We start from the raw sequence: 18,401 nt of genomic DNA on the forward strand, positions 1-18,401 counted from the left end.
AGGGCTGCAGTCCAGGTTTAGTCAGTGTTTAGTCCTGGTGTAAGCTTTTGTTTAGGCCTTTTTTAGTCCTGGTTTAGTCCTTGTTCACTCCTGGTGTAGGCCTTTGTTTAGACCTTGTTTAGTCCTGGTTTAGACCTTGTTTAGACCTTGTTTAGGCCTTTGTTTAGACCTTGTTTAGTCCTGGTTTAGACCTTGTTTAGTCCTGGTTTAGGCCTTTGTTTAGACCTTATTTAGTCCTGGTTTAGACCTTGTTTAGACCTTATTTAGTCCTGGTTTAGACCTTGTTTAGACTTTGTTTAGTCCTGGTTTAGGCCTTTGTCTAGACCTTGTTAAGTCCTGGTTTGGACCTTGTTAAGTCCTGTTTTAGACCTTGTTTAGTCCTTGTTTAGACCTTGTTTAGTCCTTGTTTAGTCCTGGTTTAGACCTTGTTTAGTCCTGGTTTAGACCTTGTTTACTCCTGGTTTAGGCCTTTGTTTAGACCTTGTTTAGTCCTGGTTTAGGCCTTTGTTTAGACCTTGTTAAGTCCTGGTTTGGACCTTGTTAAGTCCTGGTTTAGACCTTGTTTAGTCCTGGTTTAGACCTTGTTTAGTCCTGGTTTAGACCTTGTTTACTCCTGGTTTAGGCCTTTGTTTAGACCTTGTTTAGACCTTGTTTAGTCCTGGTTTAGACCTTGTTTAGACCTTGTTTAGTCCTGGTTTAGACCTTGTTTAGTCCTAGTTTAGTCCTTGTTTAGTCCTAGTTTAGTCCTGGTTTAGACCTTGTTTACTCCTGGTTTAGACCTTGTTTACTCCTGGTGTAGGCCTTTGTTTAGACCTTGTTTAGTCCTAGTTTAGTCCTGGTTTAGACCTTGTTTAGACCTTGTTTAGTCCTAGTTTAGGCCTTGTTTACCCCTGGTTTAGACCTTGTTTACTCCTGGTTTAGACCTTGTTTACTCCTGGTGTGGTCCTTGTTTACTCCTGGTGTAGGCCTTTGTTTAGACATTGTTTAGTCCTGGTTTAGACCTTTGTTTAGACCTTGTTTAGTCCTGGTTTAGTCCTGGTTTAGGCCTTGTTTACTCCTGGTTTAGACCTTGTTTACTCCTGGTTTAGACCTTGTTTACTCCTGGTGCAGGCCTTGTTTACTCCTGGTGCAGGCCTTTGCTTAGTCCTGGTTTAGTTTAGGCCTTGTTTACTCCTGGTTTAGACCTTGTTTACTCCTGGTTTAGTCCTTGTTTACTCCTGGTGCAGGCCTTTGTTTAGAGTCTAAACAAAGGCCTGCACCAGGACTAAACAATGTCTAAACTTTAGACATTGTTTAGTCCTGGTTTAGTTTAGGCCTTGTTCCCTCCAGGTGCAGGCCTTTGCTTAGTCCTGGTTTAGTTTAGGCCTTGTTTACTCCTGGTGCAGGCCTTTGCTTAGTCCTGGTTTAGACCCGGTCACTAGGCTTAGTCCAGGTCTCAGTGCACTTGTACTCCCTCTTTCTCCCCCACAGCTTTTATTTGCCTTCAGCGCTCGGCCCAACAACATGATAGGATTTGATCCGCTTCAGGGACACTGGGAAATGCCGTTATTCTCATCATGTCTGATCTCATGTGTGCACGAGTCTGGGGCCTGGCTGTAGTTTCACATTGAGTTAGCCGACGGTGCGTTCGAGTCCACGTTCAAGTCAGTTCTGTGCAAATGTGGCCTCGGTGCAGCTCGGAGGCAGAATGACTAAAAAGGTCATTGTGCGGTGAATGTGTTTTCCAATCCAGAGATGTGTTCAGGGTCGCAATGTTTCATGTCCAAGTCCTGCAGTGTCTCGCCTTGGGTCCCTGTGCTCTATTTCATCATTGTTGTGTGGCTCATTTGTAGAGTCATATCTTTGTTGTGCTGAGCATCCTTCACGTGTCCAGAACAGTAAAATGTTTTTGTTTTGTTTTTTTACTTCATAAAAGCTTCTTGGACAGAGCAGAAAGCTGTCTCCCACTTTGAATTTCATGTTGAACTTTGGGGATATTGTAATTCTGTTGCAACCTCATGCGTAAATTCTGCACGTGCACTAAAGAAGAGGAGATTATGGTGGAACACCGCCATCTGCAGGCACTCAGGGGGAGAGCGGGCTCAGTCGGGCCAAGTTCAACCCTATATTTTTAGGAAAGATTATCGATTTGATTTGAACATGATTTGAACTTGCAAGGACACAAAATAAAACATTGGCCGTAAAATAACCCACCTTTGTATGTAAGTACTGGCCAGTGCCTAGGCGACATTTTTGAATTGACCACAAAAATTATTGCCACAAAAACAAATACGTGTCAGTCAATTTAATTCTTTTCTGATGTTGTTTGCGATTTCTTCTTAAACACTTTTATTTTTTATTCAAAAAAGAGAAGATTGGGTGATTTGACCCTTGGGCATTGGGGTAACACCAAACCTTCAGAAAATGTAAACGTACAGTTCTAAAGTTTATCCTTTGTTTATTGATGGTTCTGGGTTTGGCAAATGAAAATTAAAATGTTTTATTTATTCTTTTAGACAAAATTGCATGATCATACACACCATTATGATGACCATTACAATATTGTATATTTTTGTGTAAGTTTCACCTTTGAATCAGGTGGTTCAGCTTCCACCTGAATGTATGGTTTAAATATAGATATATTTAAATAGTTTGTATGTAGTGTTTTTGTGCATTAAACTGTTGTCTTTAATTTATCAACTTTTTCTTTTGCCCCTTTTGTGATCATATATCATATTTGTGGTTATCATAGATTTAGATCTTAAAACACCTGTTTTAAATGACCCCGCTCTCCCAAATATGATGTACATCAGTCACATTTAACTTCAGGCTACAATTGGCTTCTGACCAAGAAGAAAATCGGACACAAAGCAAACCTGTCCCTGTAATACATTATTGGCCGATCAATGGTTTTGTCTTGCCCAATGTCACAACAGGCGTTGTACAAACATTAATCCAGACTTCTCTGAATGTAAAACATGCACAACAGGTTCAGCCTTCAGCTCCAGAGGGACATGACTGCAGTGCTCGGACACAGAATTGTCTCAAAGGCCTTCAAATAATGACAGGGACGCTGCGGTCGCCCCAAATGAACATCCATGAATGAAATCGAACCAACATCAGTGCAAACAATGACACATCACAACAATTTAACAAAACAGATCTTTTATTCTCCTGCACTCATGTAAATAAATTACATTGTTTCCTGTCACCAAAAAGTCAAATGAAACTCACAAAGTATGACTGATCTTTCTGTACATTTGTATCTTCAACGCCTTTTTAAACATAAGCGTGTTCACTTTTCTTCTGCTGATGTTACATCGCCGAGGAGAAACTGGGACTTACACATCAGTTTTAGCAGATGTTCCGAGTTGGGGCCGTGCACTTTTTTTGCAGCAGAATCAACACAAAAAGACAAACTGACCACAATTTTAAATAGTTTAAAACAAGTTGAAGTGCATGACTTTGGTGTTCATGAATAAACCACCCGCCGAACTGAAAGTCTCCCAGTGTTTTGGCTCGTCATTGTGTCTTACTGCCGTGTTCTCTGTGAATAAAAATAAAAAGACGTATTTACAGAAGCGCTAAAAGGAAAGTGAGCTAAAGCCTGTGGCGGTGCTTCTGTTGGAGGTTTGGACTGGTGCGCTCCGCCGTCTGTGTGGCCACTGCCCGGTCAGTGCTGGCTCTTCATGCCCTGCGGTTTGCTGGGCTTCTTCTCCTGCTGCTGGAGCTGCTGCTGCTGCCCCCCCCGGCCCGGCCCGCTCATGCCCCTGCCCCGGCCGCCGAACACGCCTGCACAAAAGACAACAGAGCGGCAGCGAGGTCAGGACACGGAGGTGCAATTTCTACTCAACTATTTTAACAGCCTGCTCCCAAAAGGTCAGATTTAAACCTCTTTACCCTCCTCCTTAACCGAGCATTTTCCCCAGTTTGGCTTTACTCTAATCTAAAAGCTTCAATGTACAAAAACGAGCATGAAAACGCAACAAGTGAGTTTGATTGTAGCACAGCAGGTTAGGAAACACAGAAAGTATCGATACCTGCTCAAATAAATATCTTGCTTCGATACCACTTTTAGTATCGAGGAATCCATTTTTTTGACTTCGCTTCATTCACCATAAGGTCAGAAAAATGTAGCCAATTTTGAGTATGTGCTATTATTATATTAATGCAGGCTACCATTGGATCATGATCTAATACCTGGCCTGGAAATATGGGGAAACAATTATAAATCCAATACTCATCCTATTTTCCTACTCCTAAAAAAAAGGCAATAAGAATTATCACTAAAGCAGATTTCTATGCACCAACTATCTTTGTAGAGCTGAGCCTGCTGAAAATCCATGATCTTGTTGATCTAAATACATTAGTAATAGTGCACAAAGCATTTAATAATCTTCTCCCTCCTCCCATCCAGGAGCTTTTTGAACACAGGAAAAGTCAGTATAACCTCCGAGGAACTGCTATTTTCAAAAAAGCAAAAGCTAAAAAGAATAAAGAGTGTGGATGTATTTCTGTAAGAGGTGTTAATCTGTGGAAGATCAGTTAAAACAGTCCCAAACAGTCAAAACTTTCAAAAAGTTGTTTAAAGCTACTAAAATTCAAGAATATATAAGCTTAGGATGAATAAAGTAAGAAAAATAAATAAAAAATAATAATGATGACATGATTTAGTTTCAAATAAATTAACTTAAAACAAATGTATGTACACATATTTGTTGGAATATTGAAATTTATGTCACTAACTTCAGATACATGCTTATTTCTCCTCTGTTTAACACTTGATATTGTTCATTATTAATGTTTGTGCTTTTTTTTTTTTTTGCTGGATTTTTGTCTTTTTTTGCTGGATTTTCCTTTTTTTGCTGGATTTTTTTCACTTTTTTGATGGATTTTTTAAAGGCAACAAATAATCGTGATTTCAATTATGACAAAAATAATCGTGATTATTTTTTTTTCAATAATCGAGAAGCCCTACTAACAGTTCCGCCTAAACTAAACTAGCCTGGGTTGGATTTCCTTATCTACAAAGTGCCAAAGGGATTTAATATTAATGTCGTGATTTCTCCAATGGTTTTTGGTGCAGCCCCAAATAAACACGTGGCCTTTTAGGTCAAATCCTGGCTCTTGCGTTGTATAATCACATTTTTTGAGCGTTTTAGTCATTTTTTCGTTTGTTACTTTTTCATCGATTTTTGTGTCACTTTTTTGTGGCTTTTTAGTTGTGTTTTTGCCTTGTTTTTTGCTGTTTTCAGGTTTTGGGTAAAGCCAAACTGGAGAAAAAGTGCTTGGTTCAGGTGGAAGCTAAGACATTAAAGTAGTAAATAATGTAATGTAATGTCTCCTTTTAAAGTGAGCTGACCTCTGCCGGGGCCTCCTCGGCCTTTGCCCTGCTGTTTGTTCTGCTGGGCTCCTCCTCGCCCGCGGCCTTTGGACACCACCTCCTCCTTCACCATGTCGATGATCTCGTCGGGGATCCGCAGGTACTTGATGGTGCTGCCGCGGATGTAGCACTCTGGCATTCTCCAGAACTTATCTCCGTCCTGCCACAGAGAAACAGACAGACGCACCATGCTATGAGGCTGCATTCGGGATACAGTTAAATTACCATTAAAGGTCAAATCTTGGACATTTTTATCAGAAACCCTCGATTAGTAGAGAGACCCTGATCAGTAAGGGGGCATGGTGGCTCAGCGGTTCAGGTGATTCTGACCACCAGCCGGCCTCCACATCTGGAGAAGGATCCTCAGATGCTGCACAGCGGTCGCCCACTGCTCTGCGTCGAAGGATGGGTCAAATGCGATATTTGTTGGCATGTATGACGATATGATCTAAATAAATGTGCTGATTTACTCAAGTTCTTATGCAAAATCGACTTTTTCAAGCTTTACATCATGTCATTATGTCATTCCCTCATTAAAAACATGCCTGAAGTGTTGCCTTGGCACATTCACGTATTTTTGAGTAATCTGTAAAAACTCTGGTGGCGGCCATTTTAGGGATAGGTTTGCCTGAGTCCTCCTAGGAACGCCCCCACCTCCTGGAGACGCCTCCGAGCTTTCGTCACCAGCCGAGTAACCAACCACTGCTCCTCAGCAGAACCCCCTCCCCACTGATGCCACAGACAGCGTGTGGAGGGGGCGTGTCGGAAAGAGTCAGAGGTTCTTAAAGAGACAGAGGCCTATTTCAAGACATTCACTACAGCCATTTTGAGAGAGACATTTTATACAAGGCAGTTATTGTAATTTACTGCATTTACAGACCAACAGAAGGTTTGCTCATCATTGTAGTGTGATATAGACTGGTGCTATGTGACTGAAAAAAGCAGAATACCCCCTCTTTAAACATATTCCCCTAGTCCTATGCGAGTGATAAAACCTACTGCTCAAGTTGTCGTGATATTCTTCTGTCTGACTCTTTCACTATAGTGCTCTCCCAGCTTCTCGAACCTTGATGGCTTTAATTTTGTAGGGACAACAGGAAGCGTTTCGCTGCTATTAACGGAAGGGAACGGTTATCTCGAGTAAAAGACGAGTTCAGATGGAGCGTCTATGACAGACCAGAGAGAAGACGAGACGCTCGCGCCAATCGGATGACTTATCTGCACAAGGACAGCAGTTGGATATGCTTTGAGAAAACTTCCAGGACGTGATGGTGACGTGATGGGACGTAATTTAGCATCCGCACAGTAAAGTGAAGATTACTGCGCAGATTTCGAACTACTCCTGGTATTATTACGCCTTACAATATAGTCCCCCCTTTTATCCGCTTAGAAAATCTTATTATCTTAACTTATACTTTGTAGTGGAACACTTCACGTAACCATATTTAAAAAGGGAAAACGTGGAAGAGCTTGGTAGCTTCTATCTTGACCTGTTTTGGAGCTATAGTGGAGAGAGGGAGAGGCTAAATGCTAACGCCGTCTGTGCTGTGTTTACGTGACTGAAGGCACGGGTGAAGATCAGACAGGTCCTAAAGAACTCGTCAAAGCTAAGGTAAGAACATATCTCAGTATGTAAAAAAGGTGGCCTATTCCTTTAATGATGTTGCGTTTCATTGTAGTTTCAAAATGATGATTGGGCGATATTTTGTGCAACGCGAAAAGATTATTATTATTGTGCTATTTGTCTTTGCTTTACCCTGGATGTGCAGATGACTTCTCTGAGGTTGATGTTCATCCAGTTGTCGCAGCTGACCAAGTGCCCGTTGTACGTTTCGCCATTTTTCAGCTCCACCAGCTACAAACACCCCAAAGAAGAGAGAGAATTATTCATGGAAAATACCACATTACTTTGAGATGAAAAAGGGCTTTTGTGGCGTTTCTCACCATCGGATGATTCTGGGCTGTCTTCAATAGCGACAAAGGCAACTGCAAAAGCGAAAACAAATCCCACATAAGCTAAAAGCAGCGAACTTGAATTGTGTTTGTTATTAATTCAACCCCCATCACTTTAGTGCCAAACAGTCAGCACTGTGGAGGACCGAGAGCCAAAGAGCTACTCAAAGCACCATGTTTAGCCTTCAATGCTAACTGCATTAGCTTAGCAAGTTACACATTAATCTTCAATTCAGTGACAATAAATCCATATAAACAAAGCCAAAGCTCAATACTTTACCATGTCTTTCGGAGATTAAGATGTGTTGAGTAACTCGTAGTAATTCTTTGATATTTACGTTTGCTTGTTTGCTTGTTAGTTAGCTAGCTAGCTCGATTTTGGCTCGTTTCTCTTTGCTACCGGAAATTCTTCTTCTTCTATGGTACTTCCGGTGTTTCTGGCGGAAACAGCAATCGTTTTATAAGATAAGCGCCCTCTGCTGTCAACTTACAGCGCAGACTTTCAAAAAGACCTCATTCTCTGACAGAGTGGCATTTCTATAGAGCTCGGGAAATTCTACAGTTACCATGGAGATCGGCCATCTTTGCAGCTGTTAGCATGCATTTTTACTAACATTTTTACGAACATTTGCTAAAAACATTGTTTATAAAGTGGAGAAAATAGCCGTGGAACAGTTCCGTTAGCTGCCGAGTTACTGCTGGTGAATACATCTAACTCACTGTGGTGTCCAAGTGTTTTAATGTGAATAATAACTTCTAAAATCTCCAATAGTTTACAATTGCTGCTAATCACATAATGCTACGCGATATGACGTCACATTCCCGAACTCTATAAAGGAAACCATAAGATGTCCAGTTTTCTGTTTGCCAGAAGACACACGGAGGTTTCTGGCAAACAGAACACGAGACTTCTTATGTTTTTCGTTAAAAATGGCTTGTTCTCGCCACTCAGCCATAAAGGTGAGATTTGTGCAGTGTATGCTCTGTGTACAGTTTCCCCCACCTGAGCTGTAACTCTCTGCAGTTCACTCTTAGGGGGTCATTTATCAAGACAGGTGCTGAATAGCAAGTGCAAACTGGACAATAGCATAGATATTTGTGGTCATGTTGCACTTAATTTACCATTTGAAATGACCTGTGTTACCCTTTTAGGGCCCCAGAATGTTGTGTGAGTAAAAATGGGTTAATGACTCTGCTGTTGAGCTACATTTGCACGTGCTACTTGTTTTGCACATGAGCAAACACTTGGTAAATGACCCCCTTAGAGTGGCTACTTTTCACTTCTACTCTAGTCATATTTTTAATGAAGTATATGTACTTTAACATGAGTAAAAAAAATGATAGTTACTCGTTCCACAGTTAGAAAAGCAAACTTTATTTTGACACAGAGATGTAGTTTGTGTTTATACAATTTATTCTTCAGAAAAAAATCTTTTGGTTTATATTTCTAGCATTTCTGAATCATAAATCAAACCTTTACGCAAGCACTGACAGTACTCAAGTGCTTTTGATATTTCTGTTGTCTCAAAGCAAAGATTCTCTCTAACCTGCCTGCCCTGTATGATGCGAGAATGAAGTCATAGAACTCTGACCGGCCTTCGTTATACTAATGTGACATTGCTTGTTGGAAGCAGAAGAACAGTATTGGGAGGATTCGCTGTTATTGTTTATTTCCGTGATTATCACCAGATGTTTTGGTGACTGGTGGGAAAAAAACAGCTGATTTTTCAGAGCTTTAAGACCTGTTTATTTAAATCACAGATCTTGTACAGCACCGGTCTTTTCACAGATGCAATGCTCGGTTTGTGAATGATGTTTCGACATACAGATTATTTCCTCTTAATCTGTAATTACGAGGAAATATTTTGTGTAATTTTTAACCTCAGACTCAATGAGTACAGTTACGTTTTTACACATATCAAAAATGGGACAATTCAGACATCATTCCACAAATGCCTAACCCTAATTCAACTGTTTTCTGCAATAAAAACAGATCTGAATGTTGAAAATGATCAGAGAAATGTCTTTTTCGTTGTGATGAAGTTGCCACGAGCGGGAAAAAAGCTGCTAGTGCCATTCACTTTTTTGATGGGTTTTTGTAACTTTTTTGTTGCTTTTTCATCCTCGTTTACTTCTATTTTGACTCTTTATCTCAAGAAGCTTTTAGATTTGGGTAGTCGAACTGGAGAACATGTGCTCAGTGGGGGGATAAAGAGGTCAAAAAACAAAACCCTGAGTAACAGCATGAAACTAGCCCACTTATTTCCATTACTAAAGTTTATCTATATTTATAGGAAGAACATCTTGAAACAAATGTATTATCTGTTAGTCTTGAACCCCAAAACCACTGATAATCCCTTAACCACACACTATTTCGAACATTAACTGTAACCAGGGTTTAAACGGGCGGTAGCAAGTCACATCCCAACGATCCGTGCATATTATATTTCTTAAGATTTGCCAACATTTCATCAAGCTTAAGCAAACTGGACAAAAGGGGCAACGTTTAAGCAGGAAAATGTGGTCGAGTTCAGCAAAAAACTAAACATGCTTGAAACCAGGGGTGCCCAAAGTGCGGCCCAGGGGCCAAATGCGGCCCTCTGCCCAATTTTCGGTGGCCCTCAGGTCTCTTGTTGAATTGGCAAACATGGCCAGAGATGATACTTTACAGCAGTTCAATAATTTCACAGGATGAAAGCCTCAGAAACTATCCGTTTATAGAGGGATTGAGCTGGTATTAGGGTTTCAAGCATAAATTAAATTACCGTAAATGCTCTAATATAGGCCGGGGCCTTTATTTACTCAAGGGCATCTAGGACCAGGCCTTTATTGGAACCAGGCCACAATTAGAGACAGGCCTTTATTTCTATTTGAGCAAAACGGACTACTAGGCTCATTGAGTTGCCTTGTGTACGAAATGCGCGGTATAAATAAAGTTGCCTTGCCTTGCCTTGCCTACCGGGAAAATGAAGAAAAACGAGATTTGTGTCCATTTGCACCTAAAATATTAGTTTCATTTATTAATTAACATTTCAAACCCTCTCCCAGCGGCTGGAACATTGACGCCTTTTATTTTGTCGGGACAACAGGAAGTGTTTCGTTGCTGTTAGCGGAGCTTTGACATCAATGTCACTGCAGGTTTCTGTTTCGTTTTTACCGCGGACCGGATTATTTGTTGTTTTCTTGTGTAAAAGGCGAGTTTAGACGGAGCGTTTGTGTTTGTGATCGATCATGAGACTGACCCGAGAGAAGACGAGACGCTCGCGCTGATCGGAGGAGTTATTTTGAGCCGTGGGACTGACCTGCACACGGAGCAGCTGGACGTGCTTTGAAGACGCGATGGAGACTTTATTAAAACCCTGGAGGGTCACACAACATTTGTTGCTTTCCCTGTTTCTACAAATAGTCACTGGAGGTTTGAAAAGTGGCTAAAACTGTGTCAAAGTTACCCTCGGATCAGCCTCCGCAGCGCCCGCCCCCCCTGGCCCGGGTTCCCGTTTGTTACTTCCTGCACGTGAGTTTTCATTTACACGAGTATGAGACAAATTCCTAACATGGGGAATATTTCTATTGTTATAGTTTCTAATAAAAGCCCCGGCCTGTTTTAGAGACCGGCTTTAATTTGCCTCCGCCAGCCGCGAACCCGGCCTCTGTTAGAGACCCGGCCGCTAATGGAATACAGGCCAGTATTAGAGCATTTACGGTACTTTGATTTTATCTTCAGAATCCTAATCGCAGTCTCATAGTACAGCAATGACAGTAGAAAAGAGAACGTGCGCGGGTTCTGCATACAGACACCCCCTTTTAAACTTGCGTCCGTCTCCTTTTTCGCCTGCCTCGGACCCTTGCCTGTCGGCCTTTTGTGCTGCAGGTTTCCATGTGCGTCGCTAGCTGGGACTTTTGAGCAAAGCACTTCTTGCAGGAGCGGCAGCTGAACGGTCTCTCCCCGGTGTGCTTTCTCATGTGCGTTTTGAGGTTGCACTTCTGGACGAACCCGAGCTCGCAGAAGGAGCAGCGGTAGGGCTTGTCCCCCGTGTGGATCCTCACGTGAGCCGCCAGGTGGCTGCTGTGGGTGAAGGTCTTGCTGCAGACGAAGCAGCTGTAAGGTCTGTGTCCGTGGTGGATCGCCTTCACGTGTTGTTTGAGATTCGACGGGCTGGCGAATGTCGTCTTGCATGTCAGGCAGCTGTACGGCAACCCCTTCTCGTGGCTTTTCATGTGCGATTCCAGCGAGCACTTGAGCGGAAAGGTCTTCTCACAGACGGGACAGCTGTAATGCTTCTCCTCCGCGTGGACCACCATGTGTCTGCCTAAATGATGCTTTCGGGAATATGCCCTCGGACATAAAGGGCACTGGTGCTTCTTCCTCTCGGCCTCTGTGGCGGCGGTCTCTGCTGCAGACGGGTTTTGGGTGGAGGGCTCTGTGCTTCCGTCTGAGATCTGGATTGGGTTGTAGTGGTCCCAGTCGGCCTCGGTCTCTGTCTGTGCGGCTGAAAAGCTGAACGGTCGGGCCCAGTCGTCGTCGTCGTCGGTGTCCGAGGGATGATCGGCGTGTGCCTTGGTCTCAGAGTGGAAATGTGGCTCTGAGTGGAGGTTTTCTCCCGGTGTCTCCTCGCCTGGCTGCAGCGGTGAGGACTCTTGGCTCACGCAGAAAGCAATGGACACAGGCCTAAGAGTCAATCAAAAACACAATAAGTCAATAACAATGTTTAACCTCTTAACCCCCACCTGAACCAAGCACATTTTCTCCAGTTTGGCTTCACCCAAGTCTAAAAGCTTCTTGAGAAAAGTGTTAAAAAAAAAAGTGACAAAATGTGACAAAAAAACAACAAAAAAGTGATGAAAAATCAACAAAAGCGCAACTGATAAAGACGCATCAAAAATGTGACAAAAACATGTTAGACTGTTGCTCTTGAGTCGAGAAGCTTCTAGATTTGGGTAAAAATGCGCTTGGTTAAGGCGGTTGCTAAGAGGTTAATTATAGCTGGCTTTTAGAAGATGGAGGAACATTTAAAGATTGTTAGTAAGGCGTTACTATTATTACAAGTTAATTCTCCTTGGGGTCTTGGATGAAAGTTGTTAAAGTGCATATGACACATTCCACACCATTTTTGCTAAAACATTAGTTAACACAATTATATTATATTATATATAAGATTTTGACAAAAAAAATTAACCGGGTTTTCTTTAGTTAGACATTTTTTGTGATGTTTATAGTTTCACTTCCTTATTGGACACTGACAGGAAGTGACATACTGTAGATAGAGGCAAACAATTTTAAACGTGTCGACCATGTTACATCAATGGGAAATGAGTGCTATGGAACTTATCAAACTATTTATTAAGCACTTTTCATACAAAAATGTAACACAAAGTGTTTTACCTCCGTCTGTCGATGGCATGAAAATTATTTTCTTCCTGAATTTCCTCATTAAAATTGCTGCTTCACCGAAATAAATGAGAATTATTACTTACAACAGATGTTAATAATCTAAATAAGTCATATTTTCAAAAGTATTAAAACCTGCCATGAGCACTTTAAAGTGGTACAGCATTGTAAATAATAAATGTATTCTTTCAACAGTGAGTCCTCACCAGGCGGCTCCATACCCCACTTTGGGAACCATTGGTTCACGAGTGTGTCTTCTCTCAGATGTTAATGCGCCTGGACGTCTTTAAAACATCAACAGAAGCTTGTGAGCACAGCTGTATTACTGCCGTTAACTGATCAGCAGTCTTTGCTCCTCACAACATCCCCGTCTATCCCCACAGGAGACCCTCTACTACATGTTTTTAGTGGTCGGCCAAAACCAGAACACCATAAGACACTTTCCACTGTGAGCAGAGTAGTGTAGGTGATCTAGGGTTTTCTGTAGAAACCCTGAGTTTAAAGACCTCTACAACATTCACAACATACAACCCTCGAGTGTAAAATGTGAGTGTAGCCTACACTGGGAACGGCTCTTCCTCCTGTTTGATGCTCTGTTCCACAGGCTCCTCTTTAAACTGGTCAGTCTCTGGGATTTGCAAGTTCAGACCGAGGCCAGGACTCAACAAGGGGATCTGGACACCTGCAGGAGACAACTGACATTAAAAACAAATAACACATTTCACATGAATGCTTACCAAGTAATGCAGTCTGTCCCTCTCTTGGTTGAACTCAGTGATGAGATACTGGACATGGGTTAAACAAGCTCATTCATGACCATTTGGTTCACATTTCTGAACCAAAATAAATGAACTCAGCTAGTGCCAAGTTCACTTTTTTTTCAGTCTCACTGTTGTAACGCTTTATCCACCACCAGATGGCGCCAACACAATTTAACCTACCAGCACTGTGCATACAGTGGATACTTATTTTCATTTATTTGAAATAGGCACAAGCTAATTTTCATCTAGTCCTTGGGCAGAGGCAAAGTGACAGCAGGATTATACAGTGAACAATGAGCAGTCTCACTTATGACAATGTAAAACACAGATAAAGCACAGACAAAAGGATCACCTCAACAAACAGTCAAATGCAATAGTTACAGTATTAACACTTGTAATTACAATTATCTACATTTTTTTTTTTGTTTAAAGATTTTTACCTTTTTTTAACAATACCTCGATTAAACAGTTTTGTGCTAATGATCACAAAGCTGACCGTCTTTTAACCACTTCTTCAGGTTAAGTTTAAACTGTTGCAACAGCTTTTACAGAGAAGCAATTCTCTACAAAGGAAGAGGATCTAAAGTTCACAGAACAGTCTCCTCTGGGGGAGGCTTGCGTTGTTCTACATCCTGCGTCGTCACAAGATTTCACAAACATTCTCAGGGGCAACTGTGAGGTCAAAGCATGCAGGATTTTACACACTAAACTGACATTCAAAAACAAAATGAACTTTACAAACGTTAATAACTGATATTTCTTCACAATGTTACATGAGTGATATGAAACAGGTTATTTATCTAAAATTTGTGTACAAGCTTAGGGGCAGTAGGTTGATAGAGACCCATTTGTGATGCAATATGTAAGATGTGAAAATATCATGGCTATAGTTTGGTTGCGTATTCCTTATTGAGAAAAACATGCTGACAGTTTAGCTAAAAAATATTTTTCTCCCCGTAACAGCTCTCTGAAGTACAGCTGCTGCTTTCTGACTTGATTTCGCATGGACATATATCATGACATCATCGGCATACATTTGTACGTGAACTTCAGGTCAAATATCTGTAAGATCACTTATACATACACTGAACAAGAGAGGGCCCAGAATGGAGCCTTGTGGCACACCAACTGAGCGGTCTAAATAGGAAGACATAGTGGTCTTACTTTTTGTGCTGTGCTTCCCATTCTTTAAATATGATTTAAACCATTGTAATATCTCTTCAGAAATATTGCAGGCTGACAATTTGGATAACAGGATGCCATGGTTTACCGTTTTTGAATGCTCTTTTCAGGTCTAAAAATACCATTTTGTAAAGTGCTTTAGAGGACTTGTGTCATGTGAAAAATGCTATACAAATAAACTTCAATTCCAATTTTGAGGTGTCTGCCTAGTTATACTGCAGCATTGAGGCCCGTCCTGTTTAGAGCGTGTCCTAATTGATGGTCAGAGTGACTTTTTACACAAAGGAAAGGTTCAGACCAATCCTTGAATGAATGATTGATATGTTGTTGCACTGTATTATTCCATTTCCATCTAGTCATTACTGAGGTGGGGAGTTCTCAGTTTCTTTTACTCAAGCACATTTTTGAATTAACTGCACTTTTCCAAGTTGTTTTTTTCAGTACTTTGTGTCTCTAATTGTGAGCAAATCACAATTTACACTGAGTAAATCCGTACTAGGGAAAAATATGTTCTTTCAAAGAAGTTGGTTTATTTAAGTTTTTCAGTAAAAGGTTTGACTATGAGAGTATTTTAGCGCTAAATACTGAATACTCTATGTTTAATTGCTCACATTGTTAAAATTTTAGCAGGATCCTCAAGTCACAGGGTATTCTGGGGATATGCATATACAGCACATTTCATGCATAAGGCAACTTATCGTGCCTCACAGCAACACCAGAAACTTATAATCGATACAACTCATGAAAATATATAAAAATACAAAATATATTAAAGCAGTACTAAGTAACTCTTCCCCCTAGAGGCCATAAGCGCAACTGCAGGTGTAGTAGCAAGTTACGATTTTTTAATTTATTAATTGTCTTGGAGAGTAAATACTACGCTGACAGGAAAGGTGAAGGGACAGAGGGTCACTGTGCATCCAATTATACAACGGAAATATTTTTTTTCACTCAAACTTGGCTGTAAATACTGTTTAAAGTGACGTTAGCCCGTTAGCTTTGCCCGTTAGCCTGTTAGCTTCTTCTTCGTGATTACATTAGTGTGTATTGCTTTCTCCGGACCGGTGGCAGTCAAGTTGCAAACATGGTTTTCTGGCCAGAGACACCAGGGGGCGATGAAAGACCCTCCAATCACCCCATAAACACTTGTATTACCCCCACAGGGACCACGAAACGGATTTATTAAGGTAAATAAGTTACTTAGTACTGCTTTAAATAGGGCTACAGCTAACGATTATTTTGATAATCGATTTATCTACTGATTATTTTCCCGATTAATCGCTTGGCTGTGAAAGGTGCATGGAAATTGTATTTTTTCAATTTTTTGACCACATAAAGCTAAAGTGGCGCCGCTTGAGGACATGTTGATGGAGTAAACTTAAAGTAAACATTTGTAGGAGGCTCTTTGTGCTAATTCTGCTTTCTGATTGGACGAGGCAAAGACAGATATTTATGAAATTTACAATGTACAAAACACTGCAGACCCTCACTTTAAAAACAAAGTAGGTTTTCATCCAAAATACACAATTGTCATGTCATTTTTGCTCTATTTTAGTCTGTGTTCGCTAGAAAACGATCAATCGATTACTGAAATAGTTGACAACTATTTTAGTAATCGATTAGTTGACGATTAATCGCTTAGTTGTTTCAGCCCTAATATTAAAATGAGTTAAATTACAGTCGATTACCATAAGCAGCAGTAAAATATATGGTTCAAGGAGTACGTGGGACAACATGGATCAATCACTGATTGTACTGTACTGCAGCTATTTAAGCCTATGCTGTACTTTTTTTTACAGAAAGGAAAGAATCCGACCGAACATAGGCTACACAGGGACAAGAAATCCTTTAGACCACTCTGAGCCTTTCATACACATTAGAAAACAGACACTCACCCGCTCTGGGCAACACCACGGTCGGGTTGAGAACCAGGTCCAGGCGCTGCTGCTGCCTCTGGTTCTCCTCCTCATACTCCAATATCGTCTTCTCAAACAGCGCGAATATCTCTTCAGCGGCCGCATTCAGCCGCTCGGCCACCAAAGCTCTCAGCGTGTGGCCGTGAGACATTTTCCCCCGACAAACTGTCTCTAGCTGTAGTTCCGTGGTCCGAGATAACCTCTGACACGCCTCACACATGGAACGACTCACTAAACTCCCAGCATTTCGTCCAAGTGGCAGGGGTGTTCTTTGCTCTTTTCTGGGATCCTCTGTTAGGCATTTCGTCCGGGGCGGGGCTTGAGCTCCCCGTGTTGCCGGAAGTAGAGATACAGACGGCATCTCGTCATAGAAGGGGGCGTGACTTCGCTGAGGGGGGAAATAGAATCCTTAGAGAAACACAATTTTCCCTCTTTTTAGCCATTTTCTGGTGGAATATGAACTTATATTTCACACATAAATAAAGTCAAGTCAAAATCGCGCCCATATGGATATTTTCTCACAGCAGATTGTTCAGTAGTAGTGAAAAAACGGCAGCTGTAGCTAGTGCTAGCTAACCGCATTAGCCCGATGCTAACATATAGCATCATGTTAGCATTCTCCGCTATTTATGGCTACTTTAAGAGCATTAAGTTGTTCGAGGGCAACCAGTTAAAAACAAATCCTAAAGACTTAAACGTACACTGTTCACTTATAGGATATTGACCCCATATTATGTTAAAATAGCTTTATTTTAAACTCATACTGAGTCACAAGAACCGAAATAACTGTAATTTTAAGAATTAGATTCAAGAAAATGAAGTGTTTTACACTTTAGAAAAAGTCCCAAGGGCTACTGGACATGCCCCAAAGGGCCCCTGGGTGCCCGCGGGCACCACGTTGGTGACCCCTGTGTTAGCCCAATGCTAACATGTAGCATCATGTTAATTCTCCATTTTTTTATGCATTTATGGGCTGTTGAACTACTTTGCTCCTCTCCATGTCTTTGTATCTTTATTTTGTAGAAAACCATATTCATAATTCTGCATTTGTTAAAATAGTATTTGAATAATTAGAGAAAGTTTTGATTTTTTTCTAAATTGTTTTCCCCCTTAACTGTTTTCACACATGACCATATATGGGCGATTCCAGAGATGCCTGTAAGTCTGAGATTCAAAATGGAACGAGTGACACTCAGGTAGGCCTTTCTCCTAAAGTGAAGGAGACTCATTTTAAATTAATAAATAATGTATACCCTGTGAACCAATTTCTTGAAAGAAGATTTAAATTTGATGTTGACCCATGTACTTTCTGCAACCAAGATGTTGAAACTACTTGTCATTTATTTTTTGAATGTCACTATTCAAATGTTTTCTGGAATGATGTCCGGAGTTGGATTAATTTAAAGCTTAGTATTCCCCCCTTAGACATGTCACATGTTTTGCTCTATATGGACAATTTGGACCCTTCATTATCAGATGTCATTAATATTATTGTGCTTTTAGCTAAATATCATATTCATTGCTGCAAATGGAGGGGTAATAAGCCATCTTTTCCCTGCTTTATCAATGAATTTAAAATGTTTTACAGCTCCCTAAAAAACACTAAAAGACTGGGAAACTGCACGGACAATCAGCCACCAACTTTTAAAACTGCTTTTATGTTAAAAGAATTTGCTCCATTATTGTAAATATTTTACTTTGCTGTAGGGCTGTGCAATTAATCGAAATCCGATTACGATTTCGATTACAACAGTAAACGATAACAAAATTAGCATAATCGCAAAAAATCGATTATAATTATTTTTTTCAATTTTTCAAATTTTTTTTTTTCCAACATT

At 40.8% G+C, this 18,401-nt stretch overlaps 2 protein-coding genes across 2 annotated transcripts; both read right to left on the reverse strand.

Moving 5' to 3' along the window:
- Positions 1-3,625: 3,625 nt before the first annotated feature.
- On the reverse strand, positions 3,626-7,741 carry lsm4 (LSM4 homolog, U6 small nuclear RNA and mRNA degradation associated). Its single transcript, XM_079580767.1, has 5 exons — positions 7,596-7,741; positions 7,307-7,348; positions 7,119-7,217; positions 5,342-5,522; positions 3,626-3,771 (listed from the first exon to the last, which is right to left on the reverse strand). The coding sequence occupies exons 1-5, from the start codon at positions 7,596-7,598 to the stop codon at positions 3,653-3,655; spliced, it is 444 nt and encodes a 147-aa protein (XP_079436893.1). The 5' UTR covers positions 7,599-7,741; the 3' UTR covers positions 3,626-3,652.
- A 3,378-nt stretch (positions 7,742-11,119) lies between these two features.
- Positions 11,120-16,716, reverse strand: LOC306981203 (uncharacterized protein; the record flags this gene model as incomplete). The annotated part of the gene is made up of 3 exons (XM_079580766.1): positions 16,543-16,716; positions 13,266-13,386; positions 11,120-11,984 (listed from the first exon to the last, which is right to left on the reverse strand). Exons 1-3 carry the CDS (start codon positions 16,712-16,714, stop codon positions 11,120-11,122), a joined length of 1,158 nt encoding a protein of 385 aa, XP_079436892.1. The 5' UTR covers positions 16,715-16,716.
- Between the last annotated feature and the right edge of the window lie 1,685 nt (positions 16,717-18,401).

Source organism: Gobius niger, assembly GCF_951799975.1.
Source record: "Gobius niger genome assembly, chromosome: 22".
Taxonomy (NCBI): domain Eukaryota; kingdom Metazoa; phylum Chordata; class Actinopteri; order Gobiiformes; family Gobiidae; genus Gobius; species Gobius niger.

Bases quoted from the DNA above. Each gene is read 5' to 3' on its own strand.
- lsm4 (XM_079580767.1), bottom strand. The intron at 7,218-7,306 runs GTGAGAAACGCC...GGGTGTTTGTAG, and splicing joins CAGCCCAGAATCATCCGATG to CTGGTGGAGCTGAAAAATGG. The intron at 3,772-5,341 runs GTCAGCTCACTT...TCTTTTGTGCAG, and splicing joins CCGAGGAGGCCCCGGCAGAG to GCGTGTTCGGCGGCCGGGGC.